The 12,326-nt window shown below is 43.8% G+C and overlaps 1 protein-coding gene across 1 annotated transcript; it reads right to left on the bottom strand.

Annotated features, from left to right (window-relative positions):
* Positions 1 to 6,637: 6,637 nt before the first annotated feature.
* On the bottom strand, positions 6,638 to 8,216 carry gbp (glycogen synthase kinase binding protein). The gene has a single exon (XM_028981245.1). It carries the CDS (start codon positions 8,074 to 8,076, stop codon positions 7,591 to 7,593), a length of 486 nt encoding a protein of 161 aa, XP_028837078.1. The 5' UTR covers positions 8,077 to 8,216; the 3' UTR covers positions 6,638 to 7,590.
* Positions 8,217 to 12,326: the final 4,110 nt, after the last annotated feature.

Raw genomic sequence — 12,326 nt, 5'->3', positions numbered from 1 at the left:
CCAATGACCAGATTTACACAGCAATTACAGTTTAACAGAGCTTACAGCACTAAAGTCAAAGTGCCCGAAACATCCAGACGCATGGAGAGTCATTTTGTGTTGCGAGTAATGACACCAAATGTAATAATTTCACACTGTCGTTGATACAACACAGTAATTTCTACTGACCATGATTCCATGTTTTTCTCAAGAAAAAAAAAAATTATAGTAAAACTAATGAGTGGTAGGTGTGTGCAATGTTACTTGCAAAAGCATGCAATGGATAACAATACATATGGAAACTGTTTTTTTTTTCTCTTAACAGAACAGAAAAATAATGCATATCAGTAAGATGAAACATCCAAAAAGTAACATGAAAACAACACTTAAATTAGGGCAGCATAACACTGATTCATGTCCCAAGCCTATTTGTGTCAGCTATCAGTCAGAGAACTTTAAAAACAGCCTTGGCTGACAGTTGCACATCCTTACACTAAACGGATGCCCTAGATTTCTGCATTTGGAATGATGTTTTAAAATAGGTTGGAATAATCACCAGATTTCTGCCCATATTTGTAAGGATTCTGTCTCTCTCTCTCTCTCTCTCTCTCTCTTTCTCATTCTCTAACACCATTGCTCAGTTCTTCAGGTCATCTGCACCGCGCCCTTTAACCTACTTCACAAAGCGCTGTCCAGTCCTAGCACTTCAGAGAAATGAGCTTCATATAGACCAGCTTCACCCTGCTCCTTTAGACCAGCATTTTTAACATGGAAACGTGGATCCGCTTTAATGAATACTGCGCTCTGAACACTAAAAAAATATTTATTTTGCAGGAGCTCTGTTCATTTGTTTATTGGATTTATGATATCATGATTCGCACAATAAAATTATTCACCGCAGGAGAGTAAATATGACAGCTGAATAAAATTTAACAACAAACCTGGAGCGTGTTGCAAAAAACTAATACAAGCAACTGCATTCAAATAATCCAGCTGGTTCATATATTTATTGTAAAGAGGTTTTTGGCCCATCATATGAGGGCATTTACTGGAGTTTGCTTTTATTTACAGTGGGGAGGCCTGTGCTATTGTGTTATGGTTACAGTATTAACCTGTTTGGCATTCAGATCTCATTTAGATTTTTTGCAACAGATTGATTATGTGGAGGCATAATATAAACTGTTTAAACTGCAATGGAAGTTAGGGCCAGGATGGAAGACAGCCTGCCTATTTCATTCTCTCCCGGCATAATTTATTTTACCATTCCTCTGGGCAACAGAGTCGATGTTAAATCAGAGTTACACATCCTGGGGCCAGCAGCTGTGTTTACCGTGGAAAGAGTGGTGCCAGGGGGAGACGTCTGGGAATAATTCTACCTTATTTAACTCAAGCAGTAGTAAAATGAAGAATAGACGTCTTCTCGGATGAAAAAAAAGAAAGAAATTTCAGCAACCAATGAAGCTTCATTCAGTTTAAAATAATGACAATTAAAATATACTAAATAGAAATGTATTCCATGCATTCTACTAACATTTCCAAAATATATCATTTACCAGGTAGCCATGAAACAGCTATTTTCACCTCCCTTGTAACTTACATCATAATAATGAAAAATACTTCTTAGACAGACCCTGTGAGACCAGGTATTAGCTCACAAATGGGTCAGGGTGGCGGGGGACAGGTAGAGGGGACTACATCAAAGACAGACAACTGCACAAGGAACAGAGGATATTAATAATCCCTCTGCACGCAGACACAGGGCCAATAACATGAATAATATTATAGGAGACATGCTTTTGATTTGTTCAATAATCAATTATAATTATTGTGTAATTTTGTGATTATGACTATTTCATACTAGACAACTCTCTTCTTATACACAACCTAAACAGACAACTTGCCAGAAAATGACAGAGAATGAACCTCAAAGATGACCAGATCCAGAAGATGCCATTGATGTAACATTTGTGCCTCATATGTAACATTTACCCTCATAAAGGCCAGACTCAAGGTCTAAACATACACTTATACATAACATATTGCATAAATGTACAATACTTACTTAAACTCACAAATGGCATACAAATGTCAAATATCTATATAGCATAATTAAAAATCATTCAAATGTTTATGTCAATTAGAGACATAAATTTATACACAAGGTTCCTGAGTGAAGCCTGAAACGTGGGAATATTAGAAGTCACTAATTAAACTGGCACTTTCCCATCTTGGATACTTCAACAAGAGTCTAAGAGCAGCAATAGAAAGATAGATTCAAATCCGCGTATACTGTGAGGTATTAATATTTAAGATTGTTATATAAGACATACAGACAATAGAGATTAGACTCAGTAAATATTGTTGTTTTCCTGTGTGGATTCATGCTGCATGTATAAAGTTGAATCATGTAACTGGTCCTTCCAGGCAACCTCAGCTCAGAGCAGGTTGCATGGTGTTTTATATAACACTTCCCGCACACATTAAGAGAGCTCATGAGGAAATGCTCCCTGAGGAAAAGCGCAGATGCATGCTTTCTTTACGATATTTAATGTTACTGCTTTTACCTGTGAAATGTACCGGTCTAGCCATTTGGACCTTCTGTGCTTCTGGTCTGTTTGAGCATGTCCGTGTATTTGACTGCATCAGTGATTAGTGTCTAAACAGGTATACCCTTGGCATTGTCCTTGGAAGAATTTACACACATATGTCGGTCTGTTTAAGATCAGATGGAAAGACCACTGAAGCATCACAAAAGTTCTTTTGTCAGTCAGGCGATAAAAAAGAATTCAGTTAACTTTTTAATAAAATGCCTAAATGGGAACAGAATAGACCAGAACATACAGCACAGGGCATAGATTTGAACTGACATAAAACACAGCAACAATTCAAGGTAGGTCAGGCTATTAATGCTTACAAAAGGAGTGCAAAATGGAATATAATATACTATGTAATTAAGTCATGGAATACTACTACTACTAATACTAATAGTAATAATGCCAGTGCTCCTTTCAGAGTGTGAGGGAGAGGAAGTTAAGTGGTGTAGATGGTTTGAAGCCGATGTCTGAGATCTTGGAATGACAGGTTTCCCAGCCTCACTGTGTTTGAGCAGCGGTAGGAGTTCTTTAGGACTCCTTACAAAAAGCAGCCTCGACTGATCCTCCTTGGTGTTTCAAGAGGTGAACAAATTTAAATAACTCATGTCAATGAAGCGGCATAAAACAAACTAAAAACCGGCACAAACGAAACACGAGAGTTGTAACTGGATTTTAAAACTCCATCAAGAAGGAAATCCAACACAGGTCATAGCAAAATATGTTGGTGGTATAGAGGAAACTGGAAAATTAGAAGACCAGACCATGGAAGATGTCAAAGCAAGATGAAAACTGAAAGGAATGTGGCTTGAAAACAGAAAATGCTCAACAAAACAACCGAACAACAAGTGGGAGGAAACAGGAGTCTTTTGTGAAGGAACTGTAAGAAACTGACTGAATGAAATGGGATTATTGACAAGCCAAAAACAGAACAGAAGGAAAATGAGGTTAAACTGAGATAAAGAGATGGAGTCATGGAGAGTGAAACAATGGATGAAAGCGATGAATTATGAATCTGTTCTGACCGAGATGATCCTACAATTTTTGCCTGCTGTTGTTCTAAAGAAACAAAGATGACGCTCATTAATGGTTTGAGGTGCATGTTCCGTAAATGACAAATGGGATTATCCCCTCAACAGTAAATGCAGAGATGTTCACTGAAAAGTTGCTGACAGTAATCCAGCATGATAATGCGCCTTCCTGCAAAAGCTTTTCCTCAGGAGAATGCATGGCAGCAGACTAGTTCATCAATGATAGTGGAAATTTAGAAACTAGTCCGGGATAAAGCTGGGCCGACGCGTTTATTCTAGCAGTGTGATGGGCGAGGCCGTCTCATACATCATACATCCATGGCGCTGGTTCGTGAACTGCTGCAGTGGGATGTGACCACTGTGTCCAGCCATTCCATCACTACAGAAGGTTGTGGCATTTCATGAGCACTTGTCGTGAGCACTGTACTTTAAAACAATGATGCAATATAAAGATTTATACTTGAAATATGTGTGTATGTGTGTGTGTGTTCAGTGTGTAACAGTTCAGGTCTGTGTGTAAGGTTGAAGTTTCTTGGGCAAGGAAAACGTTGAAAAAAAAAAACCCACTCTTGCGCAGAGTTTCATCCATTTATTAACTTCTGGTATATTATCCTGACTACACCTGGTTGAATGACTCTGTATGTTCAGACTTAAGACAATACAGAGGTCACACGTTCCTTACGGTACAACATCATTCTGCTTTTTCGGCAGCAGGAACATACAAAACTGGGGACATGTCTGTGGAGCTTATTGACAGAAGATATAACCACATTTTCACATGATTTCTGCAGTTATATAACTACTATTAGCGTGAGTCCAGATAAAGTTGTTTTTGTAAAATGGTTTAGCGGTTTAGTCCAAAGGACATACATTCAATTATGTTACACAATTTTCATAATTTTATTAAGATCATTGAAATGTAAAATGAAAATTTTTAAGACTAAGCAGTTTCTGAAAACACAAACAGAGTTCTGGTGATTTTTTTTTTTTTTTTTTTGTGGATTAGCCACTCAAGCCATAAGAGGAACTAATTAGTGGTTTTGTATGAAACATGGCAGAAGAAACATGGCTTTCCGTGGGCTCTCATGTGAGTCACCACATCCCTCATGTTTTCGGAAAGGGATTTGCAGTTTGAGGGGAGGATTTCTGTGCCAGCTGGGCAGAGAGCAGAAGTCGTCTTGTACATACCGTGGCCCTCCCTTGGGCTGAAATCTGAGAGACGGGCGTGCCAGAAACATTCATCCCCAACCCTGAATGGCACATCATGATGGAAACCCAAAATTATCTTACGTACCTCAGCAAGAGAAAGTTGCCTTTCAGCTCATTTGTCTATCTTGAGGTGGTAATTCTTAGTCAAAGACTTGCCCCCAAGACTGGAAAAGACAGTTTGGGATTTATTACAAGCTCTGATCAATTATCCAGCATAATTCTGTAGCATAAATCTACCATCCGGCCCCCAGTGAAATGTAGACCATTGAAGGGGAAAAGCAGGGTGGACACGTAGAAAGCTAGACAATTATCGAGCTGCAAATGTGTTGCACTGGAGTGATGCCCATGCGTCTGGAAATGGGCCTGCGTACAACGATTAGCCGAATAAAATGTTAATGGGGACTCCTTCAAGAGTCTTTTTACTGGACCCGGTTTAAAGAGCGCTTGTTTACTTTGACGGCTTCTATTCGTTTTGGGATTTGCAGTGGAGCGGAAATGAATGAGATCATCTTTTGAAGCCTATTAGCCACTGATATTTTGACGCTTTATTCCGCCGGCAGACAGGTGTAATAGTTCCCTCCATGTCCGACCGCTATCTGATCTAAAAGACAGTGAGGTGGGTGTCACCTCACAATGGCCACTGATTGCAGGTAAAATGTTCGCTCGGCCGGTCAATGACGTTCTGCTCGGTTTTAGGAGATTTTGGCTTTCCAACCAACACTGAGATCGAGTGTGAGCTCTGACTTTAACACAGCACAGAATTGTCCGGTATTTTAGAACATTGGCACGTCTAGTACAGGCAAAGCAACGCGTGAGAGGCGTTTTACAAGAAACCGTTTATCTTTCTAGCGTTGCAGCACTTTTATATATTATTTTATTTCTGTAGCAGCTTTCTCTCTCTTGGCTGGTCTAGCCATGGGCAAGAGCAAAGCTGGAACATTATGAAAACCCATCCAAGGCCCTAACGTTTTTCTTTTTTCTTTTCTGTTTCTTGTTTGAATGTCGTTTTACATCCACTCGTCCCTTCTCGTCTAAAGGAAAGAAGGTCAGAGCCACGTTGTTTGTACAAACCCTTGAAAAAACGAGGTTTTACAGCGTCCCCTGGCGTGCAGAGGGGGAACTACAGCACATTACCTGCTTTCAGCTGTCTCTGTAAATACATTACACGCGTCATCGTCATCGTCATTGTTTTTTTTTTTTTGTTAATGGAAGAAACCCTGGTTAAGAAACTGTCTAAATGTGATTGCTTTCAATTGTGTTTCTGTGGGTGAAACAGTGGGTGTGCATTAGAGAGGACGGTCTGCTGGGAGACTTGCAAACGGATCAAAAGATCAGAGAATCAATCCGAGATCAAATCGCCCATTTCAGTGCTGCGATCAGGTCTAAGATGGGCGTTTATGACCAGTCGCAAGATAAAAGTGGAAGAACCAATACACATGAAATATGGATCGGTTGCATATATCTGTGTTTACTATGTGTTTTAGTGGTGCACACAACGATGCGTGTCCTCTGCATTCAGCCCATCACCTTTAGTGAGCAGAACCGTCTCACGCCTCGACTGTTCGGTATCGGATGTGTTTTGTGTGGGCCTTTATTAATAGACATGTGCACTCTCCACTGAGATGAGCCCTGACCCTGCCCCACCCCACCAAAACCCTACAACGTCTAGGCGCACGGTGGCGTCCCCACCCTCCGGCGTTCTGACGTCGCCCGTGGGGGGCGTGGCCAAGGTCTCTGTTTCGTTCTAAAACAACGTTTGTTTACGGAACCGCGTCATTTCTTTTTTTACGTATTTATTGTAAAAATAAAGGGGGACGGAACAGCAGCTTGCAAAAGGGAAAAAAACACTTTATTAAAGACACCGAATCCCTGAAAAAACAGGAATAGAAAATACTTCGTTGCGAAGCGTACATACTCAATGTTTCAGAGGGGGGGGGAAACAAAAACAGAAAACGAACTCCACACCGGAATCCGAAGATTAAGCACCACAGCGTGTCATTGGTGGCAACCCCCTCGGTTTTTTTTTTTTTTTTTAAACAGAAGAGATACACACGTTCATCCCAGACCTAGAACACACAGAGAACGAGAAAGAAAACAGCCAACGTTGGTCTTGTGAAGAACCATTCAGACCCCCACGTCGAATTCAAACGGAAAACGACAGACGCGTGACGAGGCGTCGGTAAAAACAGCACCGGGGATCGGCTGCCAGACGACGAACAGGCCCCGGCCGCCCGCAGTTAACATAACTGCCGCCGGCGTAACAACGGAGTACTGTGGTGAATTGTAAACAAGGCCGTAACGCAGCCCTCCCTTTTTTTGGTGTGTGTGCCGGTTACCAGCTACCAACAGGTTGGGGTTTATAATTAAAAAGAAAAACCGACACCGATGGAGATTTAGCCACATGCGCTTTTCACCAATGGTCGAGTCACAGTAATACACACAAATACAGACGGGGGTCTTGCTAGTTTCGTACACAAACGTGTCCGTCTGTGTCCTCCTTGCAATAAAGTATTTTTTTTTTATATATATATAGAAAACGGACCCATTCGTACAAACAACTCAAACCCACATCCTGTACATCATGTAAAAAAAAAAAAAAAAAAACTAAACAAAAGAGAACATATTAAAGGTGACACGTCCTGCCGGCTAAGCATGTCATGGCTGGCAGGGTTACAAACTAGATTATTTGAGTCATTTTGAGTTCCAGATTGCATCGTTGTTCGCCGTAACACAATTTCATCCATCCGACGGATCATTTGAAGTCCTCGCCAGCCGGCCGTTCACAAGCACTGCTGGCCGTCAGCGGCCTTCGAATGGTCGCCACGTTCCGACGCAGAAAACTGGAGTCGCCTGACGGCCTCTTTTATCAAGTTGCCCGACAGTATCAACTCCTGGAGTAGCCGGTGCGGGTCGTCGTCGTCGCCCGTGATGCCAGTCCTCTTTCGGTTCCAGGTCCTGACGTGGTCCCACTCCTGGTCGCTGGAGCCGGGGATGTTGTACGGGCTCGATCGGCTGCGCTGGCCGCGGCTGCGCAGCCGCATGCAGCAGCCGGCGCGCCGGTGGTGCTGGGCCGCGGCGTGGCCGCCGCTCTTGCTGCCGCAGGTCTGTTTGACGTTGCCGTGCAGACACGCCATCGCTTTCTGGTTCGCGCTATTGTTGTGCAGCTGCAGCGCCTCGCCGATCTTCGTCACCAGCGCGTCCACCTCCTTCGAGTCGACGGTAACGGACTGTTCCAGCAGGATGTAGTTCTCCTTCCGGCACGGCATCTTGGTGCCTGTATCCGCGGTCCGGGCTCGGTCGTTTCTGTTTTTTTGGGGAATGAATGAGAGCGCACGGTCCGTCTCACCCGTCACCACGCTGCCCGACAGAGAACGACCGCTGGGCTTGATTTGTAAACAATAGGTGACGCGGAATCCGGAACGTACCACTCGCGCGGGGAGTGCCGGTTTAACTTACAGTATTCCGCGAGCCCAACCTTATTTAACTTTAACGTTTAACATGGACGCATCACCAAGAAACGGGTTTTACGCCGTACTATTAAGTCACCTTCATTACATTTCTGTCTAAATATACGAGCGGGACGAGCAGGACCCCTCGTTCGTAATGGTTCAGCCCCTGAAGCTGAAACGCGGGGCCATTACATAATTGTAACTGCATGTGCTCAAGGAACCGATATAACTGTAAAACACCGAAACCCTTTAATCAACAGTGTGGTCAAATGGCTTTATTGGCTCGCTGTGTTCGTTTATCACCTCATCCGGTTGTTATTGCGTACTGTAGAAAAAAACTGCTTCAATGAGAGAACAGCAGTTACGCCGAATTGCACGTTTCCTTTGCCGGCTTATGCATGTGTGCGTGCTTTATTATTATTATTATTATTATTATTATTATTTTAGTTTCACGGATCCGCTTTCACGGATCCACATTCGAGTAGTGACATATCGAGTTATTCTCGGCGGTGTTCCTGTGTATTATTAGCGTTCGTGTAACTCGGCGAGCCAAATTAGTGTCGGATGCGCCGATGGCGCGCACATTTAATGGCCGGCCCGCCGACGGACGTGTTGGCTCGAGGGAGCATCAACGTGCCCGAAATGTACAGCCTGTACGCGGTGTTCTCGGAATCGCGGTTCTGCCGCTTACATCGAAGGCGTGTCCGCCGGGGCCTCGGTGCCCTTATATGGAGGCCAAACATGGCCACGTGGTCTGCGCGCGCGGCGCTGTCATGGTGATGTAGCAGCTAGCATCGCAATGCTAACAAAAAAAAGACAAGCCGAACCGTTTGTAAGAGAAATAACATTAGAGCCGCATGGGAGTTCGTGAACACCGGACAATGGCACAATTAGGCTTTAATGGAGTAAATTTAACGCCAACGGCTTCACGTCTCTCAAATTGTCGAGAGTGATAATGGACTTGGATGCGCAGTAGTAGTGCGTGTACGCGGGCGAGTGGGGGTGATGCTGTAGTACGCGTGTGTGCCTCTGAGGATCAACTTTATCGGGACTTGGAGCACTGCCACAATGGAGGAGGGCAGAGAGTTCATGCCTCCAGAAAAAAAAATACCCACAGTGCTGTGTTCTGATTATAACAACACAGACCGTGGTAGTTTATTTACTCTTTGTTTGCAACAAGCCTATATGATCATGTTCGGAAATTCATACGTTTTGAGGCCTCTTAAGCTCATTTCCTTTAAAAGGCCCAGTGAGTGTATGCTTAGATGTTGCCGCACTCGCCACTTCCTTCACAGTTCAAGTAAACACAGACAGTGATTACTAAGAAATTATCTTTCTCCTCCAATTTTACAGAGCACACGAGGTCACATGAAACAGCATTCGACGGTTTATTTAATCACACAGAGAGGCAGACGCTTGCTGCCAGAACACACTCGTGCTTGGACACTATCTGTCTTAATGTCTTATCTGATGCTGTATTAATTGTATTAAGACTGCTCTGGGATAGTTACTACTGAAAGGAGATGGGCTCTCGTGTCTAACAGCGCTGCCCAGAACTTGTTCCTTAACTGCATTTTGCACATGATTGCAACATGTGCCACACCCGGCAGTGCTTCCTTTAAGCGCCTCCTTGAGACAGCAGACCCCTCCTAGTTCACCACGTTGACAAGACTTCACTGTATATGTATGAAGCAACGAGACCGTGCTGACAACCGGTACAGTTACATAATACATGCATACATAGACCTTTAGAATACCCTTTTACAGCCAGCGCACCAGTTGTTGGCCCTGTTTTTCTTCCCCCCAGTGAATGGCACAGTCTTGTGGGGGGAGGGGTATGAAGGAAGTCAGCATAATTGATGGTTATTGGGGTTGTTAAAGAGCAAGTTCCAACAGCTGGTCTGATAAGGGTCATATACAATATTTTATGTACTTATCGTAGGGACACATGCCCTCAATAACCTCACTCTCCAGTGGAAGATGGAGAGGAGAGGAACCTGGTGAGAAGTGATGCAGCAGCCGTGCTTTTACTCTATGTCTCCTACATTAGCCACGTCCCCAAAGGAGTTCGCTTCTCAGAAACTTCTCAGAAATGAACGGGCCTGGCCGAGACTGTTTATATTGCACAGACTTTGCGTTCATCTGGTTTAATTCAGTTCCAGCTGAAGCTGGTGGGTGAACTGAAGCTGAGCTATAACACATTCGTTTGTCCTTCACATGTAGGAAGGCTGAAACGTGGACATTCTGTTTGTTGGCTTTGTGGCTAAATTATTAATGTGCTTCAAAAACAGAGTGGTTTCTGTGTACGTTCATATGTTTCAAACACAGTGGCTATGCACTTGACTGTATTACCTGCACTTGTTTAATCCACTACTGAAACAAATTTTGGATATTGTTTAATGTGGTACATTAATGTCCACGATTCACCTTTGATTGTCATTCAATCATTAAACATATGCCTACCAAGAATGCCATCCATAAGAGAAAGGGTAAACAGAGGGTAGAAAGGAACTATCTGTGCCTGCAGATTTGTTGCCCTGTCCTCTTTTTAGCAGTCGGGGGAGAATAATAGGCCTATTGAGTGTCTCTGGATGGGGGGGGCAGATGCACTTTGTAGTGGATGTGGTGAATACAAACTCAACGAATGATACAGTACACTAGGCCAGACCAATCGCTCTCTTGCTCTGTGTGTTTGTTTCAATCTGCAGAATCAAAGGCATTATGAAGGGTAAAATGTAAAAGTCAATTTACATTTTTTGGTGAGAGTAGAAATCAGAAATCGGTAGTGCCGATATGGGTGTGAAGGCTGGGCCAGATGTGGGTGGTGAGTGTGGTCTTTATTTCTTTCAGTTTGACTGAATATAATAAAGCTGGGAATGGGTTCCTGAAGATTTACATTTACATTTACAGCATTTATCAGACGCCCTTATCCACAGCGACTTACAGTCAGTATTTTACAGGGACAGTCTCCCTGGAGCAATTTAAGGTTAAGTGTCTTGCTCAGGGACACAATGGTAGTAAGTGGGATTTGAACCCGGGTCTTCTGGTTCACAGGCGAGTGTCTTACCCACTAGGCTACTACCACCAGATTCACTGCTGATGCTTGGACAAGTGTGACAAACATCTATTTTGGAAGGAAAAACAGCATAGCCTAGTGTACTATATTCTAGCCCCACTGTAAGATCAGACAGGGCTCAAGTGGATTGTTTGTTTGCATGTGTGGGTGTGAACCCGATCGAGGTGGGGGTGGTGCTCTATTTTATCACCAGCCATCAGCGTGTTAAGGGTGCCACATGGTGTCATCTTCTTCAGACAGAAGTAGCAACACATGCAACTCGACTCAGCAGGCCTGGGTGGGGGCAGGGGATGGATTAGGACCAAGCTGTCTTTAGGGTTCCTTTCTTCTGTGGCTCTCCTTGTCACTCTGCTGTTGTAAATCCTCTCCAAGCTAACTTTGGAAGCTGTGATCCTGAACTGTGAGATTACAAATGTGCACCGGCAGCATGTTCGCTCTGTGAAACATGCCTCAAGTCTCATATATGGATAGTGTGAAAAGAAACAATTAGCTATATGTGCAAGTTATGATCATTTCTAGGGAAAAATTATATGAATGTGTTACGCGTCTTACTTTGTTGAGTCCAATTACAGCACATAATTGTTTTGGCTTTGGCCAAGGCCACACTTGTCACAGTCAGTTACTATTTCTGAGAATCCCGGGCCTTAGGGGTGGGGTGGGGTGGGGCACGTGTTTCACAACTGCCCTGGTTGGCCCGTGTGACTGAGCCTCTGCCGAGTGTTTACGCTGCCTGCTCCTTTCTCTACTCCCTTTTTCCTTGACCCCGCCCCCATCCCTCACCCCACCGCCCTCCTGGCCAGCCTCCAACCCAACCATCGGGTCTAGCACTGGGACTACAGCCATTTATTTCGGAAGCATACTCCTCTGCTGGGCGTGCTCTGTCCCAGCATGCCCTGCTCAGGCCATGCGGTGCACGCGGTGTGTGTTCAGTGTGCTTTGGACAGTAACACCTGTGCCAAACATAACAAAGTGTGTTGAGAGCAGTCATGGA

Source organism: Denticeps clupeoides, chromosome 5 (assembly GCF_900700375.1).
Source record: "Denticeps clupeoides chromosome 5, fDenClu1.1, whole genome shotgun sequence".
NCBI lineage: Eukaryota > Metazoa > Chordata > Actinopteri > Clupeiformes > Denticipitidae > Denticeps > Denticeps clupeoides.
Note: the sequence above shows the minus strand (reverse complement) of the source record. Positions and strands in the feature narration are given on the sequence as shown.

Coding starts and splice junctions, on each gene's coding strand:
- gbp (XM_028981245.1), bottom strand. CDS start 8,076: ATGCCGTGCCGGAAGGAGAACTACATCCTGCTGGAACAGTCCGTTACC.